This window comes from Protomyctophum bolini (assembly GCF_963924005.1).
Source record: "Protomyctophum bolini genome assembly, chromosome: 3".
In the NCBI taxonomy this organism is placed as follows: domain Eukaryota; kingdom Metazoa; phylum Chordata; class Actinopteri; order Myctophiformes; family Myctophidae; genus Protomyctophum; species Protomyctophum bolini.
In genome coordinates this window covers 45,355,893-45,375,417 of record NC_137864.1, presented here as the reverse complement: position 1 = coordinate 45,375,417, position 19,525 = coordinate 45,355,893, and the positions used below count along the sequence as shown (strand labels likewise).

The 19,525-nt window shown below is 40.6% G+C and overlaps 1 protein-coding gene across 1 annotated transcript; it reads right to left on the bottom strand.

The window, feature by feature from the left end:
* Window positions 1–4,382: 4,382 nt before the first annotated feature.
* Window positions 4,383–18,473, bottom strand: LOC308312469 (rac GTPase-activating protein 1; the record flags this gene model as incomplete). Its single annotated transcript, XM_080759076.1, has 16 exons — window positions 4,383–4,472; window positions 4,609–4,723; window positions 5,081–5,183; window positions 5,986–6,118; window positions 7,363–7,468; window positions 7,783–7,981; window positions 8,162–8,257; window positions 8,515–8,676; window positions 10,433–10,605; window positions 10,797–10,941; window positions 13,346–13,444; window positions 13,660–13,713; window positions 15,094–15,169; window positions 16,079–16,215; window positions 17,205–17,407; window positions 18,395–18,473. The coding sequence occupies 16 exons, from the start codon at window positions 18,471–18,473 to the stop codon at window positions 4,415–4,417; spliced, it is 1,938 nt and encodes a 645-aa protein (XP_080615202.1). The 3' UTR covers window positions 4,383–4,414.
* Window positions 18,474–19,525: the final 1,052 nt, after the last annotated feature.

The following is a 19,525-nucleotide window of genomic DNA, read 5'->3' as shown; positions in this document are numbered from 1 at the left end:
TTCGGAAAATTAAGCTCCGAACCAGCTAATTCACTCCCCAACATGTTCAATTTATTTTGCACATCAACTTCAAAGGGACAGAAATCAGCCTCGTTGGGGCATCGCGAGGAAGGCAGCGGCGTCTCTCGGCTGGTTGGCTCTGCAGACCTGATCACATTCCAACCTCCTGTATAGAACAGAATCCCTGGAACCAAAAAATTTATTCATTAAATATGGTGGCTACATCAGGCATGCAAAGTAAAAAAATATTAAAATCATTTTTTTTACCCATTCTGGGTGGGAACCCCTTTTGGTGTTTTAAACATTATGTTATAATTTACCTTTTGAAAAATAACAGATCTACAAGCTCGTAGGTCTGCTATTTTTGAAAATCGTGAAAATGTGCCTGAAACATGTTCCTGGAACAACGTTTTCAGATGGGGGTCGATGGCCAAACACAGATAATTTTTGGGGTCCTTGACATGAAATATTGAGCACCACTGATACAGAAACATAGGTAGGCCTATTTCAGAAAAAGGGTTAATACACTGTACCCCTCTACCATCTGCACTGATGACAAATGTGCTACATTATTTGCCTTAGGTTGTACTTACTCTGCAAAAACATACAGTAGAATGGTAGCAGACACTGTCTTTACAATTTAAGAATTAGCATTCTCTCTCTGGTTCCTCTTTATGTCACTTTGGTAGACATTCACCAGCACACACACATCTCGTAGCCTCTTTGCTTATAAGTGCATATTGTTTTGTCAGTTGCAATGACTGATTGCATTGCATTTTTTGAGTGCTGTTATTCAAATGTAACAGTGAACAGAGGGGTTTAGGCTAGGGTGTTGTTCACTTTACTAGAACCCCTTTCCAAAATATATATATTACTTGCAGTTGTTTCACTTAAATGCAGAGAGAGAGAGCGTTCCATTTAGAACAAAGTGGGTTAAAATGGCCTGGATGCCTTTACAGTATCAGGAGAACACGATATATTTTAAAATCAGTTTTTTGACACCTCGTTAAAACGGTTTAGGCTACATGCATTCTTCACTCTGTAAGCGGTCTACACTAACCTGTACGCATTTCACATCAATTGCTCATGTTTGGAATTTATTTACCGTTTATGAAACGTGAAATGTCAAAATACTACTATATGAAAGAAGATGTGGAGCAGGTCATTATTATTATATATTCTTTTAAGATTTACAGTATTTTGGGCTTTTTATGCCTTTATAGTCAGGGAATATATTATCAGTATTACCAGTCAAATCTGGGAATACATTTCTTACCAAGAACTTTCTTCACCAATGTGTTTGTAAAGGTGTCTATACTAACATATCCCACATTGGTTTATATTCAACCACCCTAGGGGAATTTTCGACAGCTGCTGAAAGTTGGGGTACCATCAACAACCAATATAAGGCAAAATGTTCTAAATTTCAGTAAGCTTTAAATAGCATGTGACGTGTCAAGCTAGGTGGTTTTCATCATTCTGAATCCATTCCAAGCATTTGTTTTGCACAGTCACGGGATTCCTGCCCAGCAATTTAGTAGTGCAAGCTGGATTCGGTCACTGAGTTTGGAGTTGGGATGGTAATATTCATTCCATTTTTAATTTGGCTTGGAGCCTAAAAGGAAAAACGGCGTGCTATAGTATGCCGTACGATATGGGCTATAGCCCATGGTCCAAAATGATGAGAAACGAGGATAATGTTTTTTCTCCAAAATTTCAAAAAACATGGGCTTATAACCATCGTTTTTTATTTATTTTTAATATTTTTCAAATCCTCAAAAATGATGAAAAACGGCGTGCTATAGTATGCCGTACGATATGGGCTATAGCCCATGGTCCAAAATGATGAGAAACGAGAATAACATTTTTTTTCAAAATTTCAAAAAACATGAGCTATAACCCATCGTTTTTTTTATTTTTTCATTTTTTTCAAATCCTCAGAAATGATGAAAAACGGCGTGCTATAGTATGCCATACGATATGGGCTATAGCCCATGGTCCAAAATGATGAAATACGAGGATTTTTAATTTTTTTCAAACTCCATTCACACTTTTTATTATGTCTTACGGTGCCTGACAAGGAATCTTTGAAATGTTTCATAGTTTTAGAAATATAGTGCTTTCAAATTTACAATGGGGCTCAATGGCAAACATTGGCACGTCAAAAATTACTTTCACCTATAGAAACTCCATTCACACTTTTTATTATTCAGCTTAATGTGGAGACACATGCTGGAAAGTTTTACTTTGAAATGTTTTATAGTTTCTGAGTTTTTTAACTTAAACGCCCAATGCATTCTCTATGGCAATAGCACAAACTTTGGCATGCTACTAGTCCTACATACTTAAACCTACCAACCCCATTTTAGCCTACTTAGGTTCATCTTACGGTGGACATGTTTGCCTGAAAAGGAATCTTTGAAATGTATAAATAGTAATAGTATAAATAGTAAAAAATTACATACTATTGTATGCCCTCCGAGATCATGGACTAATGACCTTGACCAGTATAAATGACCTTCACCCGACCTTGACCAGTATAACCAGTATGCGGTCCGTGACCATGGACTATAGCCTTTCACTTTTCCGCGATTTTCACCTTTTTTTAAATCCTCAACAATGATGAAGAATCGTGCACTGACCTCTGAGACCATGGACCAATGAACCATGTTACAACAAATTGAGCAGGGCACCAGTGCCTTAGTTTTTGTTTTGGGTATCTTGGTGGTGTAGCGAATCGTGTAGAGTGTAGACCATTGCAAGATGCTGTACTCTGTCGTCAACCCTATAAGGCTTAAGCCATTCCAGCCTGTCAAAATGGGCAGGGGTGAGGTGGGGTCGGGGAGTAAGGCCACGTAGTACACCTGACCAGTTTGTTTTGGGATGTCTGGAGCCTTGTTTTAAGGGCCTTTGAGGTGCTGTGGTACCAAGAGGTGCATATATAGTCGAAGAAACCTTGTACTAGGGCTCCTGTTCGGGTCTTCAAGGAATCTTGTTCTTTGATTGACATTTTTTATTACGTTGGGTGGCCATTTTATCACCGGAAAGATTTGCCTCCAGGATGGAACCTAGGTAGGTAATTTCATCTTTTCGTATGATCTTGTGTCAATTTATCACCCACTAAGCCATCTGCCTTGCTGGGATTAATATTTGATCCAAAGAGAATGGATTCAGGTGATTCGCTACCTGAACAGAGAATGGATTCAGGTGTTTTGCTACTGCAGCCAAAAGGAAAAGAAGAACGAAGATGTGGTTCTGTTAGTTCTGCAGTGGGACATTCGTAAATTCATTGGCTAGCGAACGCACGCACGCACACATGCACGCACACACACACACACACACACACACACACACGCGCGCGCGCAGAAGACTACATTACCATAAGGGTCTGTCTCCAGACACGGTGATTTGTAAACTGTGCAACATCACTACATGGCTACTACTTTTCAATGTATTTTTTATTGAGGCTCTGACATTTCACAGCCGTTCGATTGCAATACCATGCATATAGAACCACCCAATTTATTTTAACAGAACAACAACAAATACCACAATAACATTACATTGCACAAAAAAACAAGTTAATTCAGTGAATACCTGACCTTTTTTCTGGTGACTGATATTGTCCTTACAATACGTGAGGGGCCATGGTTTTTCATTTACTGTTATTCAAAATAAATAAGAGCAGTATATGAAAAAGCATCACATATTAGAAGGACACTATCAGCTCACCAGAAAAAAGGTTGGATGTTTTCGATTAATGTTTCATGGTTACAATTTTTAAGTTATAAAGGGGGTGGGGCAGCTAAAATGAATATCAAATCTAATTACTGAATCAAATAAGTTAAAAACCGTCTGAGGTGTTCACATAAGACTGAGTAGAATGTAGATGATAAAATGACCAGAAGTTTTTTGAAAGGGTGCTCGGGGACGAGCGGTGCGACTGGTTCCCCGGGCCTGTTCGGCAGTGCCGGTTCTAGGCCTTTTGAGGCCCTAGGCAACATATTATACAGAGGCCCCCCCCCTCCTGCTTTGCCACGCCGGATAAAAATTGTAAATTTGCCATGAAAATGCTTCAATCTGGTGCACTTTGAGATCAAAATTAAGAAGCTAGGTGGGGGCCACATGTGGCCAGTAGCCCATGTAAGGGATACATGAAAAAAATAATCTTCTCCCTGTGACGAGGCCCCCTCAGTGGTTGAGGCCCTAGTCGACCGCCTAGTTCGCCTATGCCTAGAACCGGCCCTGGCTCTAATCCATAATGTTTATACAGGTAATACGTACACAAGCTTTTTTTAACAAGCAAAACTTTATTTTAGACCATCAACGTTTATTTATTTTAGCCTTTATCAAATTATTTAAAACATTATTGGTTTGCAACTGAGCCAGGAGTCTGTGCTGGGGAGGAGTCACGTCATGTGGGGGGGAAGAACCGCTTTGCTGGGTCTGCTCTTTGTTTTCCACCAGAAGATCTGGATGACGACAAGTGCAAAACATTTCAACAAAATGGCAGATGTACAAGCTCGCGGCATGGGGCCAAGTGATGTGCTACAAGCTTTGATATATGTGCCATTTTTTAATAGGCAACATTAATGGCTGATGTCTTACATGAAGGCATGGCCCAGCTTCCTGATTCTTCCCCCCAGAGTTCCGGTGTTGGCAGCGTTCCGGTGCGCGCCCAGTTCCGGGGACGTGAGAGGATCAAAATAAACTGTGGAAACGGCTACAAGCAGAACAGATGTGTGAAGATCATTTCAGTTGTCTGCTATATATAAATGACAATGAGAGTGACGCAATATGTTTTTTTTCCTCCACTGTTATATTCCCATAGTGGTAGATTTGATATGATTTTGGTAAAAGAAACTTAAAACCAGGACATACACGAAAGCGTAATAAAACACTTTGATTCTGTAGTAACGCTCAAATATTTTCAAATGGGGTTTTTACGACCTAGTATGCATCAGTTTGGGCAACATTGACCTGAACATGTTTGAGAACTATTGACAGTAAATGACTGAACTAAGTATTCAAAACCCTGTGGTCGGTACAACCCAAATGACCGCAGCTCATGTGTAAGTACCATTGTTACGGCTAGCTCCGCCTGAGGACATGGTCGGAGTGTCCCTCACCATGGACAGCTTCTTCCAGTAAGCTTCGGGGAATGTTAGCATGCGTCCCACAACCTGAGACGAAGATCCAAGGGAAATCGGTAATACAGGGACCACAATAGAAACAAACCCACAGGGCTTTCTACGTTATCCTTTTAGAAGTAATATTGTATTAAATACCTCTGCAGACACCCATAAACTAATTTCACCCACTTCTTCAGTTGTGAAACTGTGATGTGACAATGATGATTTTGAATCAAAATACTTGATTAAAAATGTTAAACATGTTCACAAACACACCAGAGGGAGCTCCAACTGCTCCACAAATCACAATCAACCCAGATTTGGCTCGAACAAGGGCTTAAATTCATTTTACTGTTCTGCGACAAAACGTGGAATGCCCTACCACAAAAGTGTGAATCCCTACAGTCCTTCAAAACAACTGCTCTAAAAGCACTTAGGTGGGTGCAATTCGGAACTGGCCCCTGTAAAAAGGGAAAGGCATATCACTATAAATGCATCCCTAAACAGTTTACTGTACATAATCTTCTTTTGATTAGTACTCACTTATATGTTTTTAAATAGTATATTTTTCCGTCAGTAAATGTTTCTATGAATTTTATACTCAGGACCCCATTGGAAACAAGTCGTGCATTGTACTTGTTGTATTAAACTGGCCTCTTCTGTGCTTTTATTCAATCAATGCAAAAGTTATTCGATGAAATCAGTAATCCTTAATTTATGCTCCGCTGTATGACATGCTCACATAACTCATAACATGTCTCATAACCTTGTTGGGCTGGGGCCGGACAGGGCCCGGCCGAGCCGAGCTGGAATACCACGGGCCAGCGCTGTGCGGGGCGATATCGTTTCTAACCTTAGGCTGGGAGTTGGTGTCTCTCAAGATGACCAGTGGGGTGGGATCCACCATCGCATGGCCAACAATCGTAGGTCCGAACACCCGGGCCAGGTTGTTCTTGTCCATCTGACACAGGGGACTCTTCATGACCCTGGAAAGCACATTTAGAATGCATTTCTTTGTGAGGTCATTTCTCTGTGAGGTCAAAGTGTAACATGCTACCAGTCCAGCACCTTCCTGGTGTTTTACTGTACGTCATTACCAGAGATCTACACTACAGCATGTTGAACTGTACTGCACCCTGTATATATACACACACTTGATACTACAGGGACCAGGGTCCCACAAAAGCATCAAAGGTAGCAGAAATAAAAGCTTGAAGCAACGCATTTTGAGCTTGTAGATCCGTTACTTTTGCCGGTTTTGAATTTAAATCCTGAAAAGTAACAGTTTTGGACACATGAGGTTTCCACCCGACAGTTAGAATAAAATGATTCATCATGAATGCTGCTCAGGTAGCTAGAATAAAATGATTCATCATGAATGCTGCTCAGGTAGCTAGAATAAAATGATTCATCATGAATGCTGCTCAGGTAGCTAGAATAAAATGATTCATCATGAATGCTGCTCGGGTAGCTAGAATAAAATGATTCATCATGAATGCTGCTCAGGTAGCTAGAATAAAATGATTCATCATGAATGCTGCTCAGGTAGCTAGAATAAAATCATTCAAGGTTTCCTTGGCATTTCTGCAGTCCTGATCAGCTCTATTTTTCCAATACAAGCCATGGTCTCCTGACTATGAAAAATAGTCACACACAGACTAACCTCAAGCTTCTACCAGCACAAATTGTTTTTGCCCAACCCATTTTAGGCGGGAACCCCTTTTGGTGTGGCGAGTGGTGCGCTACGAGCATGTAGGTCTGCTATTTTTGACTGACATAGAAACATAGCTTTTTCAGAAAACTGTCATTTTCAAACAGACCTTTTTTTAATCTGATCTCAGGTCAGAATGAGTTAATACTTGTGGAGAATTCTCAATTTTTGAGAATTTATCATTTATATACCAGTGATTTATAGAGGGGGACGACGACGACTAATTAGTTGTGTCACATACATATAAGAGCTAGTAAGATATGCAATAATAAAGGGAGTTAGGTGTGACTGGGTACCAATGGTTATGCCGATGTTCATAAGTCAACCATATTGACAGTAATGCCGGTGCATATTGACATACATAAATAACAATATTTGTATTTCCTGCAAACATGAAGCGAGGAACGCAGTTGTTGCCTGGATCAACACAGGTCTCCTCCGGGTCTGTTGAAGAGGGGCGCAACAACGCAAGCGTAAAAAAAAAGAGGCGATGATGCACCCTGTAACAACAGCTCTTACTTCTGTAAGTGAAGCATGAGGAAGGCCAGAGTGTCTCTATTGACCTTGGGGAGGTCTCCGATGGCCTGGTACATGACGGATGCAGCAGTCTCCTCATCAGCCATCTCTGGGACACACAAACACACACATGGAGATGAGCACACAAGGCACAGTTTTCCTCCACTGCATGAGCTGCAGCTACAGACTACTGGACTGGTGGCAACAGCAAATCAAACTAGTATTCAATTTAATCTAAAGAATTATATATAAATACAGTAGCATCAATGGGGCGTTACGTCTTCAAAAGGCTGACCACTTTCAACCTAGGGTCTCTAGCCGAAAATGTTCTTCCTTCAAAAGTAATCCATAGTTGCAGCCCTACCACCATCTTCTGGAGAGGTTTGCATGGGACGATTATTTTATTTATACAATAAAACATACCAGCGGCCAGCATTAATTTAGCATGGAGCTTAAAGGTGACCAGTGGCTCTTTCAGCTTCCTAAAGAAATCCTTCAGGAGGCCACAGATGTTGTGTATCTCATCCACTTCGCTGAGATAAAGTGTTCCTTTCCCTTGGATGTACTTCTCCCTCAGTTCCTTCACCAAGCGATCACTCCCGGGGACGCGGTACAGTCCTCTCTGTCACACGGGGAGGGAGAGGCACAAGGGGTTAGGCCGCTAAAGTGGTGTCGTTTGATAAACGGACGCATCTCAGAGGTGGATTAAACTGTTGGGACACTCACCTCCTTCAGTCCCCTTCTCTCAATCTCACTCACACACTTCACCACCAAGTCAGGGACTCTCTGTTGGGACACTCACCTCCTTCAGTCCCCTTCTCTCAATTTCACTCACACACTTCACCACCAAGTCAGGGACTCTCGGATGGGTTATTGGAGCAAAGCTCTCCAGAGTGTCCTGCAGATGACGGTCACATTATATAATTGGATAAATACGGGGAAAAAATGAGGGTTAACCCATTCTGACCTGAGATCAGATTCTAAAAAATGATTTTTCAAAAAATAGCAGACCTACAAGCTCGTAGCGCGCCACTCGGTGGCGCGCTATGAGCTTGTAGATCTGCTATTTTTCAATAGCTAAAGCATAACATGACGCGAACACCAAAACGGGTTCCCGTTCAGAATGGGTTAATGAGCACCACACTGTCCACGCACCTGTTGTCCACGAGGAGTATGTGGTCTAGAAGGAGTGCAGCCTTCACGACACATCTCCCTGCACTCTGGATGTGCGACAACGCGGCAGTCTCTGCACTTCAGCGCCATCTTCCCGAAGCGGAGCCTCTTGCCGCACGGCACACACGTCTCTGGCCGGATCACCTGCAGGGAAGAGCCAATTCAGTGTTTAAGTCAGACGTCATTTTGTAGTGCTACGCGTTACGTCCAGGTCCAAGTGGCACCAGCTCCCGTCCGTATCTCATTGTAAATAGAATATCTAAATGTGTGAATCTTTTTACAATGACGTTATTTTTCAGAAAGGAAGCCATTGAGGGTTATAATGGGTCTTAATGCTTCCAACTCGAGTAGAATTATTAATGTTTTGTACTAGTGTCCATGACAAAGAAAATATATGATGTGGAGACAATAAAGACTATTATTATTGAAGGTGGTAACAGTCCATTTGCTCAGTACAATATTTCGGGGGCATATTTAGAATGTGTGCAGGCTTGAGTATGTTGAATCTAGTCTGCAAATAATGAGGATTTAGTTGACACAATGAAATAAAATGGCGATAGTATTCCGTGTGGGGCAGACGGCCTGTCACAGCCAGATTTGGGAGAGCAGCAGCTTTGTTGTTGCGAGGAAAGGAAAGCGGTAAAATGAGACTTTCGTGGTTGTTTTCGTCTCAGATTTAGTCTGACGGAGCGTCACAGTATAACTCTATGGGGACACAAAAGCGACACAAAAGTGGGACCCGGAAGTATCTCAGGAGGGGGCGCTCACGTCATGGCTAAAATACTGAATATAGCGTGGAACAAACTCCCACTATTTACCTTCGACAGGCAGCCTCTGTAGACATTTTTAAAGCACAGCTCTTGCTTTTAGTTTATCTTTAAAATTCTTTGTTGTTATTAATGTCCTCACTGTATTGCATTACCGCTATTATTTTAATGCTCATACCTTGCTTCCCTTATTTTTTTTCTCCATTTTTCCGTAAAGCACTTTGAGCTGCATTTCATGTCATGAAAGGTGCTATACACAAATAAAGTTGTACCAAGTAGTGGTATAAATGTGAGCCTTATGGATCAGCTATTGTGGGCAAATGGGTTAAAATATTTCCCCGCCACATATTTTTTTCTAATTGAATACTTGTAGTACAGAAATAATAATACAGAGATGTAAACAGTACGTGGTACAGTGAGACATTAAAGCTAAAAAAGGATAACACAAAAAGTCCAGGGGACTCGTTTCCATTGTGGTCCTGTGTATTCATCAGCATAGCATAGAAAATGAACATCAATACATGAAATACAAGCCCCATGTACAAAAGAGATGTGATAGAAGTTTTCTCAGGCCAATTTTGAAATAAACTGTTCTAGGTACGACTCGAGGGCATTGTCCCTTTTACAATCCCAGTGATATTTGCTTAACCCATTCTGACCTGAGATCAGATTCATACAAGGTTTCCACTGGACACACACTGGTCTGATTAACCCATTCTGACCTGAGATCAGATTCTAAAAATGTCACAGTTCTTCGAATTTTTCAAAAATAGCAGACCTACAAGCTCATAGCGCGCCACTCGGTGGCGCGCTATGAGCTTGTAGATCTGCTATTTTTCAATAGCTAAAGCATAACATGATGCCAACACCAAAATGGGTGCCCGGTCAGAATGGGTTATGGCCAAAAATAGTTTGCTTAAGGCAGAATATCAGTTTGTTTTGGGAGGCTTGAAGCTTTTGTTTTTAGTGACATTGAGAAGACATCCAATCATAATCAAAGTGGCATTGAATCAGGGCTCTGGCTAGAGTCTTGACTCTTGAGAGCACTTTCGTTGACAAAAGAGGAAATCCTGCCCAAAGATCGACTGGCATTTCTTCCCCACCAGTCGGGTTTGTTGTCAAAGAGTTCATACCGTTTTGGTCTGGAAGTTGTGCTTCACAGCTTCCTCCATGACGGCTTCTTCCATCTCTGCCTCCGTCTCCATGGTAGTCTCCTCCATGTCTGCTAGCGTCTCCCATGGCGCGGTGTCCCCTAGGACAGAGGGAGCCGGGACCCCTGGACTCACAAGATTACGGGGGTCCTCATCTGTTCATTTACGGAAAAACACAAAAAGTTGAACTATAGCTCTAGGAGGTTTCTTTCAGAGAGCAACGATATACATTTTTAAAACATTTTCCCATTGACCCCTAGTGGTCTGTGGTGGACCAAACATCGTCTTGCACAACGAGAAAACAAACATCCTCGGAGAGAAACCGAATGTTGTGTGTAATGATCACCTCTGAAGGAAACCAGTTCTTCTGTTATCATGATGCCGGGTACCCTCTCCCTCTCGTGGGTCTCCTGGGTGAAATTGATCACCATGTGAACTGGGCCTTTATTATCAGGAGTCGTGACAGTGGCCATCACAGTGGTCTCCACTTCCTGACCACAGACGGTATAGAAAGAAGGGTTCTTAGATAAGAGGGTATGTACAGTCCATATTCTTATTTTTTTTTAGTACAAATGAACATATAAACAGGCATTCCAAATTAATGTGTAATGCAAATACAGGACTGCAACACCCATCTGAAAATGTTTTGTGCCAGGGACCCCCAGAAGAGAAGAGAAAAACATGGCAGATGTACAAGCACTCAATGGGGAAACAAAACAAAAATAAATCCATTTTATATTTTAAATTATTACTATTTTTATAAGTTTACCAAACTGAAAAACATTGAAACATAACCTGACCTAACTGAAACATTAAGCATGAACTTTCAGAGCCCAAAGACTAATTATGTTGGGAGTTCATCCTATCTCCCACATAAGTGGCAAGTTGCGAATCTTTAAACAGAGAGGTATAACCTGATTAAAATAGAATCTTTAAACAGAGGTATAACCTGATTAAAATAGAATCTTTAAACAGAGGTATAACCTGATTAAAATAGAATCTTTAAACAGAGGTATAACCTGATTAAAATAGAATCTTTAAACAGAGAGGTATAACCTGATTAAAATAGAATCTTTAAACAGAGGTATAACCTGATTAAAATAGAATCTTTAAACAGAGGTATAACCTGATTAAAATATAATCTTTAAACAGAGGTATAACCTGATTAAAATATAATCTTTAAACAGAGGTATAACCTGATTAAAATAGAATCTTTAAACAGAGAGGTATAACCTGATTAAAATAGAATCTTTAAACAGAGGTATAACCTGATTAAAATAGAATCTTTAAACAGAGGTATAACCTGATTAAAATAGAATATTTAAACAGAGAGGTATAACCTGATTAAAATAGAATCTTTAAACAGAGGTATAACCTGATTAAAATAGAATCTTTAAACAGAGGTATAACCTGATTAAAATAGAATCTTTAAACAGAGAGGTATAACCTGATTAAAATAGAATCTTTAAACAGAGGTATAACCTGATTAAAATATAATCTTTAAACAGAGAGGTATAACCTGATTAAAATAGAATCTTTAAACAGAGGTATAACCTGATTAAAATAGAATCTTTAAACAGAGGTATAACCTGATTAAAATAGAATCTTTAAACAGAGGTATAACCTGATTAAAATAGAATCTTTAAACAGAGAGGTATAACCTGATTAAAATAGAATCTTTAAACAGAGGTATAACCTGATTAAAATAGAATCTTTAAACAGAGGTATAACCTGATTAAAATAGAATATTTAAACAGAGAGGTATAACCTGATTAAAATAGAATCTTTAAACAGAGGTATAACCTGATTAAAATAGAATCTTTAAACAGAGAGGTATAACCTGATTAAAATAGAATCTTTAAACGGAGAGGTATAACCTGATTAAAATAGAATCTTTAAACAGAGAGGTATAACCTGATTAAAATAGAATCTTTAAACAGAGGTATAACCTGATTAAAATAGAATCTTTAAACAGAGGTATAACCTGATTAAAATAGAATCTTTAAACAGAGGTATAACCTGATTAAAATAGAATCTTTAAACAGAGGTATAACCTGATTAAAATAGAATCTTTAAACAGAGAGGTATAACCTGATTAAAATAGAATCTTTAAACAGAGAGGTATAACCTGATTAAAATAGAATCTTTAAACAGAGAGGTATAACCTGATTAAAATAGAATCTTTAAACAGAGAGGTATAACCTGATTAAAATAGAATCTTTAAACAGAGGTATAACCTGATTAAAATGACCTAAATAGTCGGAATTAAAAGCCACTACACGTTTTTCAGAATCCTCCAGAGGCCAGCCTAGTTTCACTTAAGTGGCTAGAACACAACCTTTCCGGAACTCATCCGCTCTTCCTTAATGTGGCCAAATCATACTATAATTCAGCCAATGTCTGTCTGTGTGTGTGTGTGTGTGTGTGTGTCTGTGTGTGTGTGTGTGTGTGTGTGTGTGTGTGTGTGTGTGTGTGTGTGTGTGTGTCTGTCTGTGTGTCAGAAACAGTGCGTTATCTCATCATTGCCTGCACCAATCACTCCCACTTTTCACACAGGCATTGACCATATGAATATGGAGGTCTTAACGGAGCCCTTTTTTCGATTTGAAACATTAATGATTAATAATGAATTTATTAGTGAATTAAAACGCACCCGGGCGCAGTACCCCCCGTGGCAAATATCTCACAACGGGTAAGGGCTAGTATTATCAAATCAGCAAAAGATGGAAGATGAAAGAATGCTGTGTTCCACGGAACGCGCTCTCTGGTGGTGGTTGACCCACGATTCTTCAGTTTAACGGCATGAAAAGGCTTGATGTAATGCAAAATGAACTAGCTTATCCGACAATGAAGGTGAACAATAAATTGACAGTCAAATAGCCATTCCATATTCACCATGTCTGGACCAGGTCTGTCGGGGAACTCTCCAAATGTGTTAGACATCCTCGTCCGCCGCAAGGGTGCCGTACATACAGAGGGCACCATGGATGACCTCTGTGAAACATAAGGAACGTGGATTACCATCGTTGATAGTGGGTCTATGGGGTTGTGACACCAGTCCTTGTGGTACAGATGGGAGGGCTAGATCAGAACTTAAGGATGAGGATTTAGCGGCATGATATACTTCCAAATAAAATACAGTACATTCCCAATTACAGGTGACTGAATAATAGTTTCCATTCATGCTTTGTGAGGAGATAGTCACTCACCCTCTTCTCTCTGGCCCTGGACCTCAGGGGTCTAATGATAGTCGTGTCCAGGTCCTGAATTGATTCACAAGAAAGGGTCAGAGGTCATGCGGTGCCTTCCACAGCTCGCTGTGTCACATCTCCTCTACTGTATGTACAGTACATAGAGGCAGTCACCATTACAACATTTAAGTTGACAATTCATTGGCTTACAAATAATTGTGATTTGGGCACACTGAACATCCAATAATTGTGTTTGCTTTTAAGCCTTTGTAATGAAAACAAATATCTTGAAGAAATTACTGAAATATTTAATCATTTCACACTTTAAATAAATAATATGAGGAAATAGCTGGCAACGTGCCACGAAGTGACACATAAGTAAGCTTGTAGATTTCTGTTATTTTATGGAAAATGTGTATCAACATTTTTCAACATGGAAAAAAAATTGTGATTATTTCAAATAATTGCGATGATCTAATAATTGTGACAGGCCTATACAGTATGTGTGCGAGTACACAGTAGGCCATCATCACTGTCGGGATGTCAATAACGTACTTTTCCTGTGTTGCAAGCAATGGAGCCAATGTCCTTATTTAGTCATGAAAGATCTACAAGCTCACAGAATAGTATGATCGGCGACAATAAGCTCACAACATGTGCGTTGCAGCCCTGTGAGCTTGTAGATCCGCCGTTTTCACGCTTCACTGTCGTATAGCGAAGGATGTCAGATGTTTTGGAGATGAAGCCATGGATGGTTTAGACATGTTATGACAGAGGAGGGATAGTGAGTATGTCGGTACAGAAGGATGTTGAGGTTGGGACTGCCAGGAAGGAGGCCTGGCCCTAGAGGAAAACCAAAGAGAAGATTTATGGATGTAGTGAAAGAGGACATGATGTTTAGTTGGTGTGAGAGAAGAGGAGGCAGAGGACAGGGTGAGATGGAGGCAGAGGACAGGGTGAGATGGAGGCAGAGGACAGGGTGAGATGGAGGCAGAGGACAGGGTGAGATGGAGGCAGAGGACAGGGTGAGATGGAGGCAGAGGACAGGGTGAGATGGAGGCAGAGGACAGGGTGAGATGGAGGCAGAGGACAGGGTGAGATGGAGGCAGAGGATTCGCTGTGGCGACCCCTGTAGGGAAAAGCCGAAGAGAAGACTGTTGTATAGCGAAGCGAAGTAAAACAAAAAGACAATACAGTCAACTGTCAGACAGCAACGATTACATTACATAATATAAGATTACATAAAATATAATTTCTCGCTTGAAATGGTTATACTGTTTTGTACTTATTGTTGAATGTATTGAATGTAGGTGGTTTATTATTTGTTTATTATTTGTCTTAATTTTTTTTTTAAGCACAGGGAGGTTACGTAATGATATAAACACATGTATGTGTATACTGTAAACTGATGTGCTCAAATAAACATATACCAAAAAAATGGTTATACTGTACCAGCAGGTCATCGTCCGTTTTATCATAACTGATATCCGAGTGAGACAGGAAGGAGGACTCATCGATGACATTGAGCCTGTGGGAACATAACAGTCCACGCATGTATTAGTAGAGGTGTGACAAAATCAAATGTAATGAGGTACAGTATTTAGCCAAAAGTACAACAATATGATGTGACAAACTAATGTATCATTATATATATGCATTTAAGACCAGAAGATTCCAATATCTATGTCACAATATTACACAACTGAAGTCAGACTATGTATAATAGGGGTATAATATGGGGTGACAAATTAAAAGAAAACAACCTGAATAACCTAAAAGAAAAAAGACAGCGCGTTGCATGTTAGATTCCCGTTCATGACGACCTTTGCTGCGTCTCTCCCCTTCTCTCTCTCCCCCTTTCCCATCAGTCTTCACTTGATACCATCAATAAAGGCAGAAAAGCCTAAAACAAATCTTAAAAAACATTAACATCCTATCATGTTGTGTGGCATGTATGAAAAGGCTAAGTTGGCGCAGTTGACCTCGATTTTGGATCAAGATGGCAAGAGACAAAGATGTGACATAAAAGGGGTTCATTATTGGGGCACGGATGGTTCAGTCACGAAGACTCAACTGGCATATGGTTGCAGAAACCGCTCATCTACACATTTTAACTTTTTTTTTTCTGCGACCTTTTCCATTTTTTATTTGAATCCTGAAAAGTAACAGTTTTGGACATACTGTATGAGGTTTCCACCCGACAGACGATATGACATACAGTACACCAATAGAACAGTACTGTGAATGCTCGACTCCTACAGTGATGGGGTTGGTGGGCTCTTATGCACTCTCTTGGTTTGGGTCTAATTGGTGCAGCTTAAGACAGAAGGGGCACACAGCCACTACAAATAGATAGTTATGTCTGTACGTCGGCCATCTCTAGAAGCAACATTCACTGGGGTTTTCAGTTTAAACGGCTAAAAATGAAATACATTACCGCTTCCCGTAAAGCTGGTTGACATTGGTCACCCTGTTGTCAAAACGGGCGAGGAGGGATTTCTGCTCATCATTGAGGCATGAAACGGCTTTGGTGTCATGGATCAGGATGTCACAGACCAACTGCATCCGTCTCTCCTGCAAACAGAATTAAGGCAGCATCGATCCCAAACCTGTGGGCCGGGGCTCACCGATGGGCTGAGAGCGTTGTAGACCCCCAAATAAATGGCAAAGACTAAGACTTCCATGATGAAACATTAAGAAATAATGTCAACAAAAAAATATTGATAGATAGGATATTTAAGGTTTACCATGTTGGTCTCATTGAACAAAGCCAGGACACAATCGATCAAAATAATGTACTGAAAGGTCATGAAACCAAGGCTTCTTCGACTGCTGCATTAAGTGGTGAGATATGTGGGCTTTATTTTCAAGTGAGCCCTGATCTAGAAAAGGAACACCTGGCCTGAATTAACTAATTGTGGGGAAAGCATTCGCTGAAAATAGCCGACTGTGAAGCTCACAACGAGTTGCAGTGCGACGCGTTGAAAGCTTGATCTGCTATTTTCAAATAAAGCTTCCCCACAATTCGGACGTTGGGGGAAGTAATCCCCAGGTTGAGGTTACATTGGTGAGTGAATGTCACTGATGTTCAGTCAGGACAACTCAAGAATGGATGGAATACATAGTTATTGAATAAAAATGAGCAATATGCTTATTATGGTTTGGCGAGAAATGGGATCTGCTTTTTAGGTACTCAGATCAAGCGCATCAGTCCCGGCCAAGGCGGCCATAGGGACTCCCAATCCCCCGTACCTAAACATTAGATCCAAAACAACAGGTGGTAGCTGGGGTGGAGGAGGAGGGTGAGCAGCAGGTGTGTATACAGCAGCACGCAGATACAGCAGCAGCAAGCAGGAGGAGGAAGAATGCAAACCTACCAGCTAATGTAGCCGGTATGAGGATGGAGTGAGTGTGTGATTGGCCGAGTGAATCATGTGGATGAGAGCGTGATGCTGAGGCGGCGCAATTAACGGCCAGCAGCGACTGCAACGAGGTTTCCGCCGACTGAACTGGCTCTGCGTATGTCTGTGACAGGCACAATGCTCATTTCTCTAGGCACTCACCAGATTCTGGTAGTCCACCTCCATTTTATGGCGCTTCTTAATTTCCACGTCCACCTGGTTTCGGGCATGTTTCAGCTGGACCTCGAGCGCCGCCTTGGCCACGTCAGAATTCACCAGACGTTCCTTGTAGGCTTTCAGCTCATGCTCTGCATGGTGGCATTTCTTCCTTAGAGCCTCAAAGTTCTTAGCCATGTCCTTGAATGCTGCAATTAACAAGAGGGGATAACTCGTGTACCGTTTGTGGTTATGTCAAAATATGACCACCCAGTCAAAAAACACTGTTTGAAATAGACACTCATGCTTTCCAAGGTGTGATTTGGGGTCCTAAGGATGAATACAAAATGAATATCAACATCTTAAAACCTGTTGAATGTTGAATTGTGGTTTTGAGCTCACATGCCCTTTTTTGGGGGGGGGGGGGGGTACTACCTGTGAGTGGGGAGTGGTGGCTGATGAATGAATATAAACATCCTAATACATCCGAATACTGGGGTGCACTTCCTGAAATTCTAACCTGAGGTTAGCTCTGGTCCATATAGCTATAATTCCATTGCATTGCAAAGAAAGGCATTAGAGCTATGGACCAGAGCTAACCTAGGTTAAAGGTTAGAATTAGAATGAGGTAACCTCATAGCAGGTGCAATACAAAAACAGTAAACGCATAATTCTCATAACACATACACACCAACACATGCTTCATGTTGACTGAAGAATCTTTTAAAAACACATTTGTTCCATTACACTATATAAGCACTTGTTGTATGTTATATTGTGCTTTAATGTTTTATTGCTCTTAGACGTTTTAACTTAATTAGGCCTATATAGTATGTCTTTTAGTTTAGTTTTAATGTGCGTTCCTACCCTGTCCTCTGCATGTGGTGTTATTATTTATTTTTTCTCTATGTTTTTTATACTCTTAACTATACTTTTAACTACTTGTTTTATTGTACTCTATTTTTGTGTCCTGCCCTGTGAAGCACTTTGAGCTGCATTTATGTATGAAAGGTGCTATACAAATAAAGTTTATTATTATTATGTTGTGTGTACAGCGGTCCTTACTCCTTATATGATTATGTTTTGAAAGGGGTTTGAACTTCATAATCGGAATAAGTATAGACCCGTTTTATTGTATAGGCCTTTCATAAAATAGTAAGTAGAATAAGTTTAGTATTTACTATGAAGTTTCTCACCGAGGTCCGAGGTCTGCAGATCAGAATTCTGGCGGACCATGGCCAGAAATTCTCGAATAATCTCCTGATAAAGCGCCATCGCAAACAAACCGCATCCCAGGACAACTTAATCCACCAGGCAAGCTGAATGAAAGCAAAATGGCGACAAGTCCAACTTTTGCAGGCTGTATAGATAGGCAACAACAGACACACCTGGCTGCAATTAACAATCGAAAGAAGGGAGCCAGGGGAGGGTGCTCGCCCGGGACCGGGTGCATTAATCAAATGATAATACCATAGAGGATAATACCCGTAGGACAATACCCCTACCCCCTGGATAATGTTGATTAACTGATAATATAAATTACTCTCTCCGCCATCTTGGATCTTTCCTCAATTGCAAATGCGCAACAGCGCCCCATGGCGGTCAGGGTTGCGCAGCCAGTTGCACTCATTTGGGGAGACGAGGACAGATCTAAGATGGCGGAAAGATTCCGAGACAGAGTGGATTAAAACAGTTTTTTTATTGAAAACTACGGACCTACGGGTTTTAAACGCTAGGCGCAGATAAACCGGACAGGTGTGGCAGCAGCGTAAAGCACCTTAGATTTTGCATTTGAACTACGGAAAGTTCTACGGAGGCACCGGGTGCCGCGCTCAAAACCATCTGGCGAGAGACCTTTTAATTTAATAGACTCTCGTAGGTTGAAATGTCAAAATACATCTACAGTCTAGACTCGAGCTAACATAATCCCAGTCCTCACAACGTCCCTATGATGGGAATGTCTGATGATGATCTATACCATACCGAATGTTCATCCTGAGATGTTCATCCTGAGATGAAAAGAGTTCAAATTGCAGATTGATGAAACTTTCTTTTTAGGCATTCTGTAGTTTGCATAGCCTACCAAAGACCACAGCCAATGGAATAGTGGTGATATGTGAATCTTACAAAAAATAAATAAGAAGGTTTATTATGCACCCTAACATCGATATTCACATCTTTTGGACCTATAATGAATTATCAATAAAGTATGTTCATAATGATTGATTTTGTTTCTTGATTAAGAACTTGAACTTGTCACCTCTGCTCAGTGAATTGTCTCTTTGACCAAATATTATTAATTTTAAAGTAAAACAAAATGTCTATTG